Source organism: Vombatus ursinus, unplaced genomic scaffold (genome assembly GCF_900497805.2).
Source record: "Vombatus ursinus unplaced genomic scaffold, bare-nosed wombat genome assembly UNPS02009573.1, whole genome shotgun sequence".
NCBI lineage: Eukaryota > Metazoa > Chordata > Mammalia > Diprotodontia > Vombatidae > Vombatus > Vombatus ursinus.
The window spans coordinates 26,588,956-26,610,391 of NW_020949351.1; the positions used below are offsets into that span (position 1 = coordinate 26,588,956).

The 21,436-nt window shown below is 35.6% G+C and overlaps 1 protein-coding gene across 1 annotated transcript in view; it reads left to right on the top strand.

The window, feature by feature from the left end:
- The window catches only part of CTDP1 (CTD phosphatase subunit 1), a 160,218-nt gene that overhangs the window by 95,189 nt on the left and 43,593 nt on the right, over positions 1 to 21,436 (top strand). The window contains exon 12 of the mRNA XM_027852376.1: positions 13,677 to 13,849. Within this exon, the coding sequence (XP_027708177.1) occupies positions 13,677 to 13,849 (173 nt within the window). The remainder of the gene's footprint in view (positions 1 to 13,676; positions 13,850 to 21,436) is intronic.

Here is a 21,436-nt window from a genome sequence, read left to right on the forward strand (position 1 = left end):
CCGTGTCACTAGCATGGTGAGAGCCTTGGGCCAGAAGGCCAATTAGGAGGCTTTTGCAGTTATCAAAGTGAAAGGTGATGAGGGCCTGCAGCAGGGTGGTGGCTGTGTGAGTGGAAAGAGGGAAACATATATAGATGATTTGTGAAGGTAGAAATGACAAGAATTGACCACCAAGTGGATATGTGAAGAGTTGAAAATAATACCAAGGTTGTTAAGTTGGGAGACTAGAAGAATGAGGGTACTTTCAAGAGAAATGTGAAAGTTTGGAAGAGGAGAGGGCTTGGGGGCAAAATGAGTGAAGTTTCAGACCTGTTACATTTGAGATGTGTCCAGCACATCCATTTTGAAACATGCAATAGGAAGTTGGTGATGTGGGACAGAAGCTCAGGGGAGAGAAACTGGGGCAGGATATGTATAGATCATGAGTCATCTGCATAGGGATGATAGTTAAACCCATGGGAGCTGATGGGGTTACCAAGAAGGAAACTCTAGAGCAAGAGGAGAAATAGACTTAGGGCAGAACTTCGGGGAACACTCACAATTAGGAGGAGCTTTATGGATAATGAGATAGCAAAGAAGACAGAAGGATGGTCAGACAAGTAGAAGGAGAATCAGAAAAGAGTAATATCATAAACCCAGAGAACAGAAAATGTGCGTGCAGCTGCAAAATGTGATCAGCCGTGTCAAATGCAGCAGATAAGTCAAGAAGGATAAATACTGAGAAAAGGCCATTAGACTTGGCCATTTTAAGGTCATTGGTAACTTTGGAGAGAACAGTTTTAGCTAACTGATGAGGTCAGAAGGTAAATTGCAAAGAGTTGAGAGGAAATGGAGGCAGGCAGTGTAGATAGCTCTTTTATTTATTTTATTTTTTTAAGGAGTGTGACTGGGAAAGGGAAGAGAAATATAGGACAATTGCTTAAATGGGGAGTGGGGTCTAGTAAAGTTTGTTTTGTTTTTGTTTTTTGTTTTTGTTTTTTAAGGATAGGGGAGATTTGGACATTTTTGAAGGTGGAAGAAACTAATAGATACGAGAGAAGAGAAGAGGGAAAGGGGAGATGCATTCTGCTAGAGAAGACCCAGAGAGGATGGGATCAAGGGTACATGAATGTGTCTAGGTTGACTTTGGCAAGGAGAAGGGCCACCTTGTCAAAGACTGGGAAAAAGGACAAAAGATAAGATGAAGAGAGTGGGAAAAGTGAGAGCTCACATTTAATTGCCACAGTTTTCTCAGTGAAGTAAAAGTTAAAATTTTCAGTGGAAAGAGAGTGGAAGGAAAGTTATAGCATGCTTGAAGTAACAGATTTGGTTTGACTTCTTTGGGAGTGAGATAGGGAATTAAGGTTGAATAAAAGGACTACCTTGCAGCTGAGGACCCAATTCAGATTGGTCTATGTGGCTTTGAGAGGTAGTCAGTTCCTCCTTGCTGCCTTCATTAGAAGTCTTTGAGCGCAGATTGGTTAACTATTTATCAGGTATGTTGTAGAGGGAATTCTTTCTTGGGTATAGATCGTACTAGATGGGCACCGAGTTCCTTTCCAGTTTTGAAATTCTGTGAATTTGTAAAGCCAGGTTCCTGAGAAGCAAAGATTTGAGCTTAAAGCAAAACCCAAGGCATAACTATATAAACATAGTTCAGGTAAATCAGTCAATGGAATTAGTAACTGCAGTTAGGATAATGTGATTTTTTTTTTTATGGATATTAACCAAAGAAAATATTTATACGATTATTTGTTAAATAGAACTTCTAGTGTCTGCTGAAGTGCTATATGCACTTCTGCTAGATAACATTTGTTATAATGAAATTTTCCCTGTGTAAAAATCCAATAAATAATTTTGGTCCTTATTTCCAATTAGGGAAATAAGCCGTCTAGGTGAGGAAATCTATGAAATTTTTCTGAAAATATATTTACAAACACATGCACCCCCCAATTGATAATCAGTTACTGCTTATGAATTGATCTCTTCATTTTGCATATGTCCCACCTTGGGGATATAAACATTTTACAATTGCCTTATGTGCCAGCCAATAAAAATGAAGCATTCATTACCAAGTAGAAGGTAACTAATCAGCTTTAAGAGAATGAAGCAGAATTCTTAAAAATGGACTTTTTTTCAAGGTAATTTCTTTTCTAGTTTTGGAATAGAGTTAATCAGGATATAGTTTACATTGTTTGTTAGCATAAATGTTTGTCATGGAAAATAGAATGTTTTCCTTTCCTGCCTAATTTTTAAAATTCAAATTATGTCTTTTCTATAGAGTAAAAAATGTTTGAGCAGGTCTCAGAAATGGTTTTCTCTTGGTGCAAAGGAAACATGCACTTACGGTGATTTTCAAAAATAGTAGGAAGTTAAAAAAAATAGCACTCTAAATTTCTTCTTTGCAGCCCAAGAGCAGTGGCAGTTTTTTTTAATCCCTTTAAACAAGGTAATTTTGTTTAGATGATGTGCCAAGTGACCAATATGACCATTTCTGCCCAGAGAAAATTGTTGTGCTTAGCTTTTTAAAAAGTTAATAGGTTATGTACTTCCCACTGCCTTAGAGAAATGTGGTGAAGACAAAATTTATATGAAAATTAGATTCTTTTCCAGAAAAGATCTAATTGAGTAATTTGAATACTGTGTGAGTACGTGTGTGTGTGTATGTGTGTGTGTGTAAGTACTAAGAACTGTATTTATTTTCGTTATTTTGTCCCTAAAGAAATTTCATTTTAAGTAGAGATATGGATTCACCTGGTGCTATGTCGTTCTTTAAAATTTTTTAAAGTAGCAAAACAAAGGCAGAATTCGTTTTTCCTTTAACTCACTTGTGTTTAATGATTGATATCATATAAAAATCTTGTCACCTAAAAATCTTCCTTCATGTTATCCACATATAGTCATTCTGGGTGGCTCATAATAGTATTATTTATCCGGTACCTATATTAGAGTTTAAATTGTGTACTCTAATTCATATCCAGTCTTTTTTTTTTTTTTTTTTGAGCTAGGTTGATGAATGAAAGAAACAGTGTTAAAAGAGGCAACTATCCGTTAACAAATGCTCATTTTCTCGTTAGCAATTTAATTTCTGCCTTCATTGCTAAATTGATTCTGCTGTCTCCAAGGTTACCGCTCATCTCTTAATTGCCAAATTGCCCTTTCTCAGTTTTCAGCCTTCTTGACCTCTACAGCATTTTGATGCTGCTGAGAACTCCCTATTCCTGGGTACAGTATTCTCCCAGGTTTTAATGACAGGGCTTGTTCCTTACTGTTTCTCTTATCTGTCTGGCTGTTCCTTCCCAGTCTGTGTTGCTAGATCCCTTATTCATGTTTACTTTCTCCTCCAGCCTCTCCAAGGTGCGGGCATGCACCAAAGCTCTGTCCTTGGTCCTTTTCCCTTTTCTCTGTGTACTCTATTGGTGATTCATTAGTGCTCGTGGTTTTAGCTCTCATCTCAACATCGATGCTTCATAGAGATCAACTGGATAACAATTAAAAAAGGGACGTAGGATTTGTTAGTGAGGACATCATTGGTTGTGGTAGAGAGGGTGCTTCTTGCAGCATTAGATTAAAAAAAACACTACAAAGAATTAAGGAGCAAGTTGTGAGTTAATTTTGGTTAGACAGAAGGGTTGGGGGCTGATGGGTGGCAAAACAATACAACCTGAGACTTGGAGTCAGGAAAACCTGAATTTAAATCCTGCCTTGGACACTTACTAGCTATGTGACCATGGTCACGTCGCTTAACCTTTCTGTGTCTCGATTTCCTCACCTATAAAATGGGGATGATGATAATAGCATCTACCTCACAGGGTTTTTATGAGGAACAAATGAGTTAGAATATACGTGAAGCGCTTTGCGAACCTTAAAGCATTATGTAAATGCTAGCTGTCATTATTAGTGTCCTTGTTCAAGGTTGGAAGAAAAGCAGGAGCAAAGGAGTGACAATGAAAATGAACTTTATATGTAGAGTACAATAATGCAACCAGAGTAGTTAAAATAGAGGATTTGTGTTAAGGAATAGTGGATAGTAAAGCTAGATATGTGAGTTGGGCCAGGTTAAGTAGGTATATTAGAATATCTGATGTGATGTCAGTGCAAATGTGGAAGTTCCTTCTTTTGTCTGGGAGTAATGTGGTGAAACAGATTGATAGTGCACGTAATAGTTTGGATTGAAGAAACTAGATTCACCACGATCAGTTATTATGACTGATCATTATTATTGTATTGTCCAGGTATGAGGTGATGAGAGCCTGGGTTAGGATGAGGATAGAATGGAGAAAAAGTTATCAATCTCCGGCAGTGCTAGGACTGTTAACAACAAGTGAATGAAAAATGAAAAGGCAGTTTGGTGTGAGCTGATTACAGTTCAGAGCTAATATGTTTTTCAAGTTCAACCCCATCATTCCCCGGAGCAACAGTTCTAAATGACAGATTCTCAGGCAATAATAGCGGTATTAATTACTGCTATAGGTTAAAGTGGTCTACTCATTTTATAAGATTCTCTGACACTGACATGATTCTTGATGGAAAAGTCTCGATAATAACTACTATGATATTTTCACATTGCCACATTTTCCTCATTCGAGTATAGCAGCTGTTCTCAGTGTGGCGCCAGTACGATCTGATGAAAAATCTCTTTTCACATAATTGCCTCTTCCTCCCCCTGAAGTATTAACCACAGTACATACTCATATGTGAATTGCATAAGAGATGTGTCTTTTCCTTAGAACAAAGTATGTGTTTTTAATGAGATGCTGCTTTGCCTGCCCTAATTCTTATCTTTAAGATATTGAAATGTGAATGAAGCAAGTTTATACAATGCCAAAGACATTCCCTTCTCCTTGGAACATTGCATTGGTTCTTCTACAAATATCAGTGTTTTAACTTCTGTAGTGAAAAGAGCACTGGACTTAGGAAAAACTTAGATTTGACTCTTGGGTCTGATAACTTAATAGCTTTGTGGCCTTGGACAAATTACCCATGCTCTCTGAGCCTCGTTTTCTTTATCTATAAAATAGGACTATAATACCTGCTGTATTTACCTTATAAGCTTGTTTATAGGGTGAAATGACATCATGTATATAAGCTTGGTGCTAAACAAATGTCAGCGATTATTATACCTGATGAACATTAATAGATATTTCTGATTCTTTGTGTAGATATTTTCTTGTACTCTCAATTCTTTTTGTGATGTGTTCTTTATTTGGTAAGGAGTTTATATGCATCGAAAATAGCAAATCTTATTACTGTATTTTTAATGGTATGATCAGATTTGTGAACAATGACTTCTGGCATTAATTTTACATCAGCAGATGTTTCTTTTGTTGCTTTTTCCTCTGCGTTGTCAACACTTTTCCTAATATTTTAACTACATATTTTCAGTAACAATTCAGAACCTGTAGTTGATTTAGAAAAGACACAATTCTCCATCTTACTTTAATTGTACTTATCTGGCATTTCTAATAACAGATTGAATAGTCTTTCCTTTTCTTCTTGTGAATATGATTACTACTAAGGCCCAGCAGACAGGGAATATATGGTGAATCTTTGCTGACACCTTCATTTTTTATCCACATGAAGGTTTGTGGGGACAAGAAAGCTATGCACTTATAGCAAAAACTATTCCCATTCCAAGCTTTGCATATATTACTTAAAGTATTATGAGAAAAGCATATACCTATACTACTGCCTCTTCTCCCAACAACTAATAATATCTTATTCTAAGGCCAAATCAATTTTTTAAATGTTAACTCTGTGACAGTTACATTATAAACAGATTCCCCTGTATTCTCTTTTGATAATCAGTCTCTGACATGTACTGCAATAAGCTGAATGTCAAGGCTGTCCCAAGTTTGTCTGGGAACATTTTTTCTTACTCGTTTTTGGAAGTATGTGATTTTAGCACAGAAGTCATAAACTTTGCCCATTTGGGTCTTAATTCTAAACAGATAAGTGGTCTCATTGGTTTTTTGAAAATTGTTAAAAATGAAGCAACATTTTTAAGCTCTAATAAAATAGAGACACTTTGGAGACCATATTTCATTTTGCCATGAAGCCTCAGTGATCTGCTTGCATGCCCATTGAGCAATTGACTGAAAAGAGATGAAGCAGATCATAGGTCAGTTTGCTGAGAGAAAATGAGACCAATTCATCATACCTTATATAAATTAAATCCCTCCCCCACCCCCAACATTGTGTAGGGATGGGGTTAGATAGAAACCCAGGACATTATTTTCTTCACAAGGGCTCTATGTTTATTATTTCTTCTCAATTCAGTAAGTTTTACTTATAGTTACTTGTCATTTGAAGTTGCCCATATAGCCTTGAAGGAAAACTCCCATGTGTTTTTGAGAACCTGAGTTGGTTTCTTTACATTACATCTTCACACCACACAGCCTTAATACCTTACATATACACTACCATGCTTTGCTCTTCTTGCTTCTCTCTTCTCTGGCTATTCTCTTATCCTCACAATCCTGTCCTATGCTCCTTCATGTCACAGCAGTAGGGACACTGCCCTGAGCACACTGCTGTTGTAGTGTTCTTCACTCTCTATGTATTCCCCCTCAAAATAACATTGCAAGGCAAGGGAGAGAAAGCAAGTGGTCTTGGGAGAAAAAAGAGTTCCTCTGGGAATGGTTTATAGAAAAGTGGAATGGAAATGATGCTGCATACCATTCTTTACCCCTTCTATGAAATATGAGTGAGAAAGTTAGATAGGCTCTAAGGTATCTTAGATGATCTATTTTGTATCATGACTATTTGTGTATTTATCTTCCTTTTCCTTTCCACCTACCCCCTGATAATAAATCCAACACAGTATTTTCAATGCTGAATAATGAGCCCTCTTCCATCTCCTTACCACTACTGTTGCACAGAGGCCAAATTTTTTAAAAACACCTTTTATTTCAGTAAATAAATATCTGTTAAATGAATCGTTTGACTCCATTTCATTTAAGACATTTGTTTAGAGTGAACAGTTCAGTTATCCTATTCTGAAATTATACTAAAGTTTTAGTTTTAATATTTTATAATTAACTTTGTTTGAATAAGGTTTCCTTCATTCAGTGATAGTTATCTTTGAGTTTTTATATTAGCTAGAAATAGCTCCATCATGAACACATTTTCATTTTTTAAAAATCACACATTTGAAATGAGTTTTTTGCACAACCATGCTAAACTGTAACAAAGCACTCCCTGTCAAAGCCTTTATGAACGGTGTCGAATATGTAATGAGAATAAGGCCAAAAACACTGGGTTAGAACATTTTCTCCTCATTATTGCTTCCTTATGCCATGTTAAAACAAGCTTAATGAAGGGAACATTTTTGTATAATTTACTTTATATTTTAATAGCTTAGATAAAATTTTAGTATCCTGAATGGGAATTTAGCAGTTACCTTCTGCCTATTTTGTTTTATTTTGTTTCACCTTTAAAAAACAATTATCCTAGAGGAGGTAGAGATGTAAAATATGCATTTACTTTGATTGTAAAATGCTTATTAAATGCTACCTAATTCTATGTAATCTTTATTTGAAATTTTTAATAAAAATTTAATAAAAATATATCTAAATTAGAGTTTAGAATGTAGGACATTTGGATGGGGCCATCTTTGTTGCCTCTTTAGAACCCAAACACTGGAGGCTGTTTATAATGCATATTGCTGAGTTGCTGATGAGATGTGGATTACTTTTCTCTTCTGCTTGAATTTGAACTGTTTTTACTATTTATTAATATCTGTCAGTAGACAGGCAGAAGAAACTCAAATTTGTCAAATGACCTACCTATCTTTTTTTTTTTTTTTTTTGGTGAGGAAATTGAGGTTAAGTGTCACACAGCTAGTGAGTGTTATGTGTCTGAGGCCAGATTTGAACTTGGGTGCCCCTGACTCCAGGGCCGGTGCTCTATCCACTGCTCCACCTAGCTGCCCCTGACCTACCTATCTTTAAGAAGCTAACAGAAAAGTTAAAGAAAAGAAGAAGTTAAAACTCATGGCTGAAAGTAAATAAGAACAATTTTTTTTAAGGTGTCAGAGAAACACCAAAGATCACAAACTCAGCTATTTGACTTATTCTATACCCTTGTTCCTTTATCTTCCTTTTCTATCTCTTCTCTTACATTTCCATTTTCTTCCCTTCCTTCCTTTTCCTAGCTAATTCTTTTCCTGGTTTTGTCTGTCTTTATTATCCTTTTATCAGCCTTACTTCCTTTTTGTGTTTCGCTTATATAATAAAATGTTTAATTCAAAAACTAAGTTTTTATACAGGAATCTATGCCAGTTAAACTTGTATCCCATTGCCTATAATTTAATTAGAACTATACCATAATGATAATGGATAATGGATCATACTTCGAGATTTACAAAGAAAATTGTATACAATATTTTATTTGTTCTTCAACAACTCTATTGTAGTGGAGTCCAAATATTATTCCCACTTTACCATCTATAAATATCTAACATTACTAGTTAAAAAAATCTCAACAGAATCTGTTCATATGGAAGCAGAAGTGACATGTGACATCTATTTTAAACAAGCCGGCACACAAACATTTCTACTGCTAAAAAAAAATCTTATTTTGTATGTAAATGCTAACTGGTCATTCTCTGACAGTTAAAATCATAAAATGAGAAAGATACTGATTTCTGATATTTTTTTTTAACCTTTACCCACAACGTATTACCATATTAAATATTTTCAGTTTGTGACTTAAGCTATGTAAACAGATGGTTTTATTGTTTTAAAAATGGTCTGCCAAAAAAACCTGACCCATATTTTATTGTGGAATTATTGTGGAATCTTAGTTCTTTAGCAACTTGTTGATCATCTTAACATCAATAATAATGACAGTTGTTACCTAATAAGAGAATAAATTATTCAACAGACTTATATTTAAATGATCTTTATTTTTTAAATGTTGGATGTTCTGCCACAAGTTCTCTGTAAGGGAAATAAGCTCAGAGCAGCAGAATCCTGAAGACTGTAAAATCCCTGCCATTCATCTAGATAAAATACAAGATAATAGTGACATATGGTCATTATTATCTTCAGTTGGTCTCCTAGCCTCAAATCTCTCCTCCCTGCACTTCACTCTCTAAACAGCCAGCCTAAGTGATTTTCCTAAAGCTCAAGTCTGACCTTGTTACTCCTCTCTCAGTAAACTCCAGGGCTTGCTATTACTTCTTGGATCAGATAGAATCTCCAGCTATGCATAGAATGGTCCAGAAAAATTGACCTTCTTTTATTGTTCCTTATACTTGATACTTCATCTCTCTCTGTGCTGACTGTTCCTGGTGCACAGAATGGACTCTTTTCTGGCTCCTATCTTTCAGAATACCCAAGCATTACCACTTACACAGACCTTTTCCTGATTCCTCCAGCTGCTTGTGCCTTCTTCCCAAATTACCTACATGTTGTTTTCCATGGCTAGAAGGCAAGTATTGTTTTACTTTTGTTTTTGTAGCCCCAGAACCTTGCACAGTACCTAGCACATAGTAGGTACTTTAATCTGTGCTGATTGATTAATCAGTATCTTAAGGATTTTCTTCATGTACACCTTTCACCAACATAGTTCTTAATTCCTCTATGTCTTTACATGGTCTTTGACAGTTTCTGTGCCTAAAAAAAAATTCATCTCTTGTGACCAGCCTTGTCATGAGCCTCTCCAAACCCAGCTAGTCTGCTCTCACTTGACGGATGTACTTTTCTTTCTCTTTTCTACCCTCTCTCCCTCCTTCCTCTCTCTTGTCCTGTTCTCTCCCCACCCCCCTGCACATATATATTTGGTGTAAAGCAAATATACAAAAAGCTTAGGCCAGTTCCTCTAGGCAAGCACTGTAGATCAGTTTGAGTGCCAAAGAACAATTTGAATATTTCTAGTGATACCAGATTTCTCACATTGAATGTTCTATCTGTACTTGTACGGGACTCAGTAATACAGAATATCAAGACATATCAATACTTCTGTACACAATTCAGTTATACAAAAAGTGTCAGTCAAGTAGTTGACCAATGGATAGGTTCAGCCAAATAAATTCCAATAAGATATTTTAGAATGAACTTGATTTTCTTTACTAAGTACCAGGAAAGCCTTTTGGTTTTATGTTTGGCTTTTTGTAAGCACCTAATAATAAAACCTAAACGTAACCATAATGACTTTGAAATGAAATTTGACTACTTAGTATAAAATGTTGCTATATTTTCTTTTAACTATGAGAATATATGGCTGTGTTAAGAGTAAACTAACACACTATTTTATTTCTAATGTAACATTAGCTTAAATCACCTCTTTAAAATTAAATTTGATACATTTTTCTGTATCATATATTAAAATATCAAGGAATGGGCCTTGCATGATTCCTTCTTTCTGGGCAGTATTGAAGTCAACAATGTGTAAAACATCCCTGCTGGATGGTATTGTTTTTCATGCCTTTTATATCAAACTTATAACAGGCTTTGATTGCAGCTGCCGTATGTTGGGTTTGCATTTGCATTTTCCCCCAATATCTGACCTTAGGTTAGTTACTTAATACCTTTGGGCCTCAGTTTTCTAATCTCTAAAATGAGAGGATTGTAAAATGGAGTGTATCAGTGGTATCAAACTCAAACAGAAATGGGCAACTAAACTATCTCTGTAAGCCGTATATTGAAAACCGCATGTTATCTAGGTTCTGTTGTATTTTTATTTATTTCGTTAAATGTTTCCAAATTAGCTTTTAATCTGGTTTGGGAAACATTGGATATTGCTAGCTTCATTGGGCCCAAAAGCCATGTGTTTGACATATCTGGAGTAGATGATCACTTTTAACTCTGAATGCTATAACCTGACTTCAGGTTAAGGTGGTGAAATGAAAGGTCCTAAAGGACCCAGCTCTTTCACAAGAATCCCAGCAAAAGAGCACTAAGTAGAATAAAGAGAAACAGTAATAAGCTTTCTCCATCCAGTCCAAAATTGTTCAAGAAGACAGAAGCCTGTGGAATCACAAAGCCAGACTCGGTTGAAGACAGCATAAGCTCCAGGAAATAGGGCCTGAAGCTTGTGGGTTCTCAGAGAAAGACACATAACAAAGGAAGTGATCTCTGATGAACATGTCCTGAAACCTGGGAACTCTGTAAGCAAAGATGGAGATATCTTTACAGAGGAAATTGGGGTTGGGGTTGGGGAGAGGCAATCAACACAGTCTCTTGCAAATGAGCACTGAAGCCTGGCCTGTAAGAGTAGCATTGATGGACAAAGCCACTATCGTTATCCCACCCCATAGTTCACCATACAGGGAAACAGGTCCTATCAGTACACATTTCAGAGCACTTGGAGGCACAGCAACAAACGTGTGAAAATAGAAAGAACCACCTGTCATTTCCTGTAAGAAATCCCAAATAGAAAACAACCAGGAACATCTTAGCCAAAATTCAGAGCATCTCAGTCAAAGAAAATACTTCAAGCAGCCAGAAATTTTCAATACCAAGGAGCCACGTGCCAGATCACACAAGATTATACTGCAGCTACTACAAAGAAGAGGAAATCTTGGGATATGATCTTCAACAAGGCAAAAGAACTAAGTATTACAACTAAAAATAATTTATTGAGAAAAAACTGAGTATAAGCCTACAGGGGGAAAATGTGATGCTTTAATAAATGAGAACTTTCAAGCATTCTTCATATAAAGAATCAGAGTTGGGTAAAATCATTAAAGTACAAATACAGGAAACAAGAGAAACCTAGCAAGATAAAATGCTATTGAGAAATTGGAAGGGGTTAAATGATGATAAAATACTTATGTTCTAATGAGGGAAAAGAGACATGTCTCTTCAAAATTTCACTGTCTTGAAGGTTCACAGAAAGACAAACATGAGGAACACAACAGAAGGAAGTTCAGAAGGAAGAACGGAAAACCAGGACAGTTTTGAAATAACACTTAGCATTTATTATACACTTTTTAAAAAGCAGGAGACATTAAGTGGATGGACATTGACAGTTTCATAGAAAATCTTTTTTTTTTGGGGGGTTGTGCTGTGTATATGGAAATGATCTCTTTTTTGTGTTTATGTGTTTAAGGTTAGAATAAATTTTAAAAGAAAGACAAACATGGAACTTAGAGTAGTTTGGTTCCACCTTGTTGATTTTGAGATAGGAAAGATAGGGAACAAAGCAAAGGAGGAGTACATTAGTGAAGAAATTGGGAAGAGGGAGGAGCTTAGCGTTTCTCACATTTGAGGTGTGTGAGAATGGAGAAGGGAGTGAGGATAGATAGTCATCTCACAAACCTCAGTCTTATCTGAATTAAAGAAAGGAGGGTTCAGCACATGTACTCACAATTTGGTTTAAAACTACATTAAATTCAATATGGAAATAGGCAGAGACAGGGAAATGAGAAAGTCATGTTTTAAGAGGAACGGTAGAGTTAGAGAAGAGAATCAGTACAGACTAAACAAACTTCAACTTCAGAGGAAGAATCATAAAGGGAATATTCAAAGGAAAGAAGGTATAAGAACTATTGATTGGAATCTGGGTATGTTGAAAAGTGGAAGACAGAAGAGTGGGAGAAGAAAGTTATGAGAACTTGTGATATAATACTTCCCCCAAGGATGACACTGGTTCTGTTCAACTTAACCTACAGATTTTAGTATAAAAAAAAAATTCTCATAACAATCACACGTTAACAATTAGCAAAACAGTGGGCCCACAAATAATAGCAAGTGTTTTTGTAAGGTTGATTCCCACAGTGTAACCATACTGATGGTCTCTGTGCCCTTTCTTTATAAGCCATTCAGGAGTAGGTTGTATCAGAACTCTGAAACAGCTGCTGATGTAACAGGGCAGAATGGGCAGGGAGTCTAGGGAGAGGATTCTTCAGTCACTTCTGTAGTGGGCTTTCACACATTCATAATTTTAAGAAACTAATGATGACATTCAATTCAACATACATTTATTAAGTAGTTGCTGTGATTGGTCCTCTGACTCCAAAGCTGGTGTTCTTTAGACTACCGTACTTTACTTCTTCTCTTTCATAGTATTCTTCATATTATCATAACTAATTTTAAAGAGTTACTGGTCATCTTTAAGTGTTAGCATGAAGTTATATCATGAAAATAAGTGTCTAATTAATTTTGATAGATGTCTAAAATTCGTATCTTTTGTATGTCTATTTCATGGATTTTTAAAATAGGAATCTGTGAATTACTGCCCTGTTTTCTTTGTGTGGGTAAATTAACTTTTAAAATTTGAGTTAGTAACTATATAAGAAAACCTGTAAGAACACATTAACTTTTTTAAAAATAGATTTTTATTGATATTTGTGTTTTTATGTCTACCAAAATTCCCATCAATCTATTCCTCCCCCTCCCAGAGAGCTACTCATCATAACAAAGAATTTTTTAAAAGAGCAATAAGGGAAAAAAAATTGAGTAAACCAATTAGCACATCAAAAAGAAATCTGACCTTATATACAATGTGCTATAGTTATCAACCCTAAACCTCTGTAAAGGAGCTAAGAAGGGTGTGTGTGCATATATATGTGTATATGTGTGTGTGTGTGTGTGTGTGTGTGTGTGTGTGTGTGTGTGTGTGTATGTGCGTGTTTTGTGGCTGATCTTTCCATTCACAATGTTGTAGTCATTGTGTATGTTGTTTTCCTGGCTCTGCTTACTTTATTTTGCATCAGTTCATGTACATATTGACTCTTGATCAATTGATAGGTTGATGACATCTTAGGAGAAGGGAGTGATGACAGTGACACTGAAAAGAAGAAGCTAGAAGAAGAGGGAGAGAAACCTCAGAAGGGTGAAACTGAGAATCTTGGAACAAAAATTGAACAAAGACCTGGATCATCATCATCAAGTGAAAGAAGCCTGACAGGCAGTATACCCAGGTAAGAATTCTACATTGGAAAACAAAAATAAATTACTAGAATTTAATGATGTGGGATTTTTTGCTTTGTTTTTTGGTTTCATTTTTTTAAGATTTAAGTCTGAAAATCTTTTATTCTTTCAAGATTTTTACCTATTAATAGTATAATCACTAATTAACTTGAATTTCATCATAATTATCTCAACTTTCAAAAATAGAAGCTGGTTATAATCTCATATAAGAGGAATATATGGTAGCATTTGATTTTTGTTTACTTAGAGCAGATGTTCAGTGCACACTATGTTTACACACAATAACAGATTGACAGAGATAGAATAGTACAAAAGGGAATGTTTTGTGGTTAACAGTGTTCATCCAAGAGATTAACTACTGTTACTCCTTCTGTATCTGTAATGTGATAGTCTTGTAGATAATCTAAAAGCTGTGATTGTTAGCTCCATCTATCTCCTTTTCCAACTTTTTTTTTTTTTTTTGCTATAAATGAAGCTAGAAGATGTAAAGGATTTCAGCTAAATGGAAGGTTAGTTCACAGGTTCACCTTACACAGATGAATAACAGAACTGAGACATTGGTTTTATGTGGGAACCAAGGGCAACATCTAACATCATTCCATTGTTATTTGGTGTCTCTCTCTCTCTCAAGGGGACAACCATGAAGCTATTTGTATTTTATTCACCAGCATGCAGAAGATGAAGTAGAAATATTCTTTTTAAGTCCTCTATACCAAGTCAACCTACACTTTTAACACTTGGTAGAAGGCACAAAATCAGAATCAAACTCAGTATAAGAAATGAGTTCATAGCACAAACTGTCCAAAAAAATCAAATAGTTTGTTTTACAAAGGAAGGTAGGCAGCCTAGACAGGTAGGTGGCATTGTAGATAGAGTGATGGACTTGGAGTCAGGACAGCCTGAGTTTGAATCCTACCTCAGATGTTGTTTAACTGTTTGACACTGAGCAAGTCACTTATGCCCTCTCAGCCTCAGTTTCCTCATCTGTTAAATGAGGCTAATAATAGCGTGCACTTCACAGGGTTGTTGGGAAGATCAAATGAAACAATATCGGTAAAATACTTTGCAAAACTTAAAGCACTATATAAATACTAGTTATAATAATAACAATTATTTTTATTATCATCATCCACAAAGTCATACATAGTTGTTTCTCCTCTTCCTCTCGTCTCCTGCTCTACAATAAATTACTGAAAGAAGTTATAGAATTCTAGTTGGGAATTTGGAGGTCACCTGGTCCAATCCCTGTTTGAAGCATTTATCCCTTCTGTAACATCCTAGACAAATCATTCAACCCCAGTTTGTAGATCCACATGTCAGGAAACTCATTATCTCACCAGAGAACTGATTCTGTTTTCTGATAGCTCCTCTTGTCAAGAAGTTTTCCTGACAAGGTAAAGTCCATGATCACAAACAGTGACTTGGTACATAGAATAAATGTTTTCTGAATGAATGGACCATATTACAACAATGGAATGATACCGTCTAAAAGTCCAACTAATGTCATTAAGTCCTAAAGTTTTAGTGTCTATCTTCATCTTATCTGAAAGTATTTGTTCCTTTTGGATACCTCATTATCTAACTAACATTGTGTTTCTATTCCCTTTAGTGCAGCCTAAAACATAGACGTACATGTGACTATAAGGGAGCATGTAACATAATTTTTACCAAGTTAAACTAAAGACAGTGTAAGAAAATTAACTAATTTTAAACTTTGTCTTAAGTAATAATATCATTTATATAGTGCTTAAAAGTTTCAAAAGCACATTACAAACATTATATCATTTGATTATTACAGTATCTCTTGGAGGTAGGTGCTATGATTATCTCAGCTTTATAGATGAGGAAACTGATAGGTTAAGTGGTTGGCCCAGAGTCACGCATTAAGTGTCTGAAGCTGAACTTGAACTCGGGTCTTCTTAGCTCCTAGGTCCAGTGCTCTATTGACTGCACTACCTAGGCTTGCACAGTAATATTTGAGGGTAGGAAGAGCTACTAAAAAACCAATGAGAAAGAAAAAACTTTACTGGCTTCATTAATCCACCTAAACCCCTTTGCAGGTAATAGTGGGGAACCAGGTGAGAGGAAAGCAGTAACTCAAAACATTCTTTTCCACTGAATGCTCATAAGTGTATCAGGAAATGCAGGTCCTTTTCTCAGAACATAGTAAGGTTCCAAGCACCTAGGAGGTAACGTTCATGACATAAAGATTTGGGGCAGCAATGCTGTCCCTCCCAGGAGCAGGAGCATGAAAGAAAGATGGGGAAATGCGCACCTTCTAGGGCTGCCCCATGCATGCAAGCTGCTCTTCTTCCCTCTGGAGAAGCTGTTGGGGGGAAAAAAAGAGTTTTTGTAAAAGTTATTGTTGCTGTTGCAAATTGTTTCTTCTCTCCTGGTGAGTCCCTTGGATAAGGTGGGCATTTTTCATCTAGAAGCAATTGTACTGGTACTTTAAAAGAAATATATTCTTTGAGTGGTATTTCAGTAAGACCTTGATTAATGGTTCTGGCAGAAACCTCAATACGGCATTGCTTGTTCTCAGTGCCCTACTACCCTGTATAATGCCATGCAGGGGGTAGAATTTCATTAACTGTTGAAATCTAAAGAACTGCTAGCTAAAATTTTTCAGTTGCATACAACTATTTTTGTTTGTTCTTTCTAAATTTACATAGATTTCAGCACTTAAAGAAAGCTACTCAATCTGAGTCTTAATACTGACTTTGTTAATCCTATAGACTTGTCTTAAAGCATTTATCCCTTCATCAAGGCTTCAGAGTGAGTAAATTATGTCATTATTTTCAGAAAAGAAATTGCTAAATCAAAAAGAAAAAAAATGAGATTCATAGAAGGAATCCTTTTCTTAAGTTCCAAGTTGATAATTCCTTTCCTTTGTTTCCTGAGTTATTTTTTACGAATGTTAGTTTCAAGTTTGCATAATCACTAAACATAAGAGACTATCAACTCTCGAGCTAGTTGTATCAGTCAGTCAACAGGCATTTATTAAGCACTTACGATATGCCAGATACCATGCTAAGTGCTGGGGATCCAGAGAAAGGCATAACCAGGGTCTTTGTCCTCAAGGAGCTTATGTGGTAATACGGGAAACAACATATAAACCAGTAGATCCATACAAGATACACACAGGGTAGAAAGAAGGTAACCATAGAGGAAAAGGGTGAAGTCTATGGAGGAGGAAAGGGCGGGGCACCGAGAAAGCCCTCCTATATAAGGGATCATTTGAGCTGAATCTAGAAGGAAGTCAGGGAGGTCAAAAATAGCTCTAATGATTTCACTTATCTTTCCTTGTCTTTCCAACTGAGTTTGATTCCATAATTTGCTGTAATGTAAGCCCTCAATCACCTTTTTCTTGGACTATTGCAATAACTTTCTAGATGGTCTCCCTACCTCAGCTCTCTCCCCACTCCAATCCATCTTGCATTCAAATGATTTTCCTAGTGTCATTCCACACCTCCTATGTAAATTCCAATGACTCCTCTTTACCTTCAGGATCAAACAAACAAACAAACAAAAATCATGCATTTGGCATCTGTAGCCCTCCAGAAGCTGAGACCTTCCTACCTTGATAGTCCTTACTGTTCCTTACATGACATACTGTTTCCCATGCCTGGAGTGATTTTGCCCTCTCATCTCTGTCCCTTTCTCTGGATTCCTTCAAGACTCAAGCTCAAATCCCACCTTCTGCAGGAGGTCTCTCCTAACCTATCCTTTCCCCACTCCATTGCTTCTAGTGCTTTTCCACTGAAATTATCTTCCATCTTCTCTGTGTATATCTTACATATACATAGTTATTTGCGTGTTGTTTCCTCCATTAGAATGTGAGCTCTTCAGGAACAGAGACCCTATTTTGGTCTATCTTTATATCACCATAGCTTAGCACAGTATCTGGCACAAAATAAGCACTTCATAAAGAGCTTATTAACTGATTGACAATTGTTATTTTGTTTTTTTGTCATCTTTGCCAGTCCAGTGAGTGTGATGTAGAATCTCAGAATTGTTATAATTTTCATTTCTCTAATTATTAGTGATTTGGAGAGTTTTTTCATTAGGCTATCAATAGCTTGAACATCTTTAAGAACTGACTATTCCTATACTTTGACCATTCGTGTATTGGGGAATGATTCTTGTTATATGCAAATTACCTCCTTGTGTACCTTGAATAGGAGGGCTATCTCAGAAAAACATTGTACAAAGATGTCCTGAGGTAGGGAGACCATCTAGAAAATTATTGCAAGTTATTTCCTACTAATAATTTTAATCAAATTTCTCATTTTAACTTTTTGTTTATGCATAAACTTTTCAATTTATGTAGAAATATTTCATTCCTTAATCCTCTGATTGGTTTATTGTATGACCTCTTATTACTTGTGGTATATCTATGACTAATGTAACATTTATATGTTACCTTCATCATCATGGTTATAGACTTTTCTGTATCATGATTCAAGAGCAAAATGAATAGTTCATTTAATGAAGAATCCAGGTTTGGCAGAGTTGGTACAGAGATAACATGGGACAAGGTGTAAGGAGAGTTATTCTGGGGTTTATCACAGTGCACAGCTGAGCTAGTCTCCTATGACACTTGAGAGAAGAAAGTAAAGCCAGAGCAGAGGTGATGTTCTAGAATCTAGAACAGGAAATAGCAGATGAAGAATGGTTTTTAAAGGAATGAGATAGAGGGGAGAAATTGAAGGATAAGAAGCTGTGATCAGAAAGAGTAATTTAAGATTTCAGAATCAAGAAAGTAATACAGTTACAGATGATGAACCCAAGTGTGGATAGCTAAATTGGACATGTCACTGACTCAGAGGATATTACTAGTTTTGTTACTTACTCTGTACTGCCAGAGTGGTCACCAAAAATTTTTTTGTTTACCATTCTACTGATAATGAGTATGGATCTTTTTTTTTTTTTTGCATGATCCCACAAGTATTTAGTCTTAGTTTTATAGTTTTTAATTATTTTTGTCAATTTTCTGGGTTTGAGGTAGCATCTCAAGAATTGTATTAATTTGTATCTCTTTATTAGTGAGTGAACTCTTCTAAAATTTATCTGTTAAAACTTTCAACTACTTATCCATTATGCACTAGGAATTCACTTTGTACAGTTTTACGGTTTTCTTAGTATTTTAGATGTTTTTTTCCTGCCATCTTTGCCAGAAATTCTTTTCCCAGTCTATTTTTAAAAATTTTGTTGTTTTTGGTTGTGTGGAAGATTTTTTTTTTAATTAAAGCTGATGAAGCATATCTGTCTGGTAGATTTTTTGAATAGAAAGTCACATCCATTCTACATTTGATATAAACATATTATCCCTTTTTCTTCTAAAAACTTAACCATCTGGTTTCATGAAAGGAATCTTTCTAGATGGCCCAGTTTTAAACTGAATACCGCAACTTGTATGTGTGTGTTTTTAAGTCATTTTAAATGGAAAATTTTCAAAATGTGTAGTTTCACTTCTCTGCCATTTTAAACAGAACATAATGAGCTTTATAATAGCATGGAATTTGGAGTTTTTATTATTTGCCATAATAGGACATTCTGTTTTAAGGCAACTTTGACTTACTTTTTGTTGTTGTTGTTGAGTCATTTTCAGTTGTGTCTAGTTCTTTGTGACCCCATTTGGGGTTTTCTTGGCAAAAATACTGGAGTGGTTTGCCATTTCCTTCTCCAGCTCAGCTCATTTTCCAGATGAGGAAACCAAGGCAAAGAGGGTTAAGTGACTTGCCCAGGGTCACATAGCTGTAAGTATCTGGAGCCAGATTTGAACTCAATCAGATGAGTCTTCTTGACTCCAGGCCCAGCTCTCTATGCACTGGATCATCTAGCTGCCCTACCTAAAAAATATCAAATAAAAGGAAATTTAACGGAGTTGGCTAGGTAGATACTATTGTATTGGGCTTAAAACTTGCTTACTTCTCAAACATAAGTGTATAGGAGTTTGAAGATCACCAGATTGTTTCAAGTTACTAACAATGCTTTCATTCAAAATCAAAACAAATTCTTTGCATGTAGAGTATTTAAGAAATTAGTGAAGTTTTCAGCACTTAAAAGTGATTTTTCTTTTTTTAAGAGCTATGGCACACTCATACTGAAATTCAGCTTTAGTTTTGAACATAAGTTCAATAGTTGCCTGCACATCTTGCAGATTTTACATTGGCAAGCTGTTCTGTAGAATTTTAATTTCACTTGAATTCAACAATGATTTTCTGAATGATAGATTGAAGGACATGTGGTTCTTTGTTTGCACATGCATAATTTCCTTAGCTAAATCAACAAATATTTAATTGCCTACTACATGCAAGATACTGTCTGGGACACTATGCTATGCCTTTAACAGAAACTGGCTTAGACAAAAATTATTTCGGTATTTGAGAAGCATCTGTCCATTTTATTCTAGTTGAAAGTTGTTATACTATGCTATTATAAAAACCCCTGTTTCATGCTGACTGAGTTTTGAATATTCAGTTCAGTCTTTGAATATCTACTCTTTGCCTAATACAGTTCTAGGTGTAGTGGGATAATACGAAATTGTTGAAAAAATATAGACCCCCTTCTTAAGATGCTATTGTAAGAGTCATTAAGAAAATAAAATATAACATTCTAGAAGAATTAGATAACCACATACTTATTTGGGCATTTATTATTGAGAAGCAACATGACAGAATCGTTAGAATACTGTACTGGATATAGAATCAGCCAAGAAGTGGGTTTGAATCCCATCTCTGACACTCATTAACTGTATGATCAAATTGTGTGGCCAAGTCAGTTTACCTTCAAATTCATCATCTGAAACTCCAATTCATTATCTGGAAAAAAGGGATAATGACACCTGTAATGCCTACAGCAGACAACGATAGTGAGGCTCCATTGAGATGATGAGATGATGTATAGAAAGTACTTTGTAAACTCCACAGAGCTATGGAAATGTCAGTTTTTTATTTTTAGTAATTCTGTAGGCCAGAGGAGAGACAAATAAATAGTAACAACTTACAAATAATTGTTCAAATAAACATGTTCCCCCAAAGATTTCATTCTCAAAGAACTAGAAAATTATAACTTGGACACTGTGTCCTTATCTAGTACAATGAAAAACAAGCTAGCCAAATTACAGTAGTGGCGAAAAGGCTCCATTACTTAGCTCTGGCCTAATAGTCAATTTTCTCTCATTCCTCCTCATCCCAAACTTCTGAAGGAACACTTAAGTGACTTGAATAATTTATATAATAAAAAACAGCATTGTAAAAACAAACAACTTTGAAAGCCTTAAGAACTCTGACCAACCATATTTGCAGAAAACCAGTGCTGAGGCAGTGCTACTCACTTCCTGACAGATGATGAAATCAAAATGCATAATGAAACATACATTTGTGAACATAGCCACCAATTTAAAAAAAAAAAGGGTTTGAGATGTGCCCTTTGCTCAGAGGAAGGAAACAAGCATTTATTAAAGTGCCTACTATATGTCAGACCCTGCACTAAGTGCTTTACAAATATCTCATTTGATCCTCACAGCAACCTTGTGAAAATAACCATGTGAGATACATGCTGTCATTATCCCC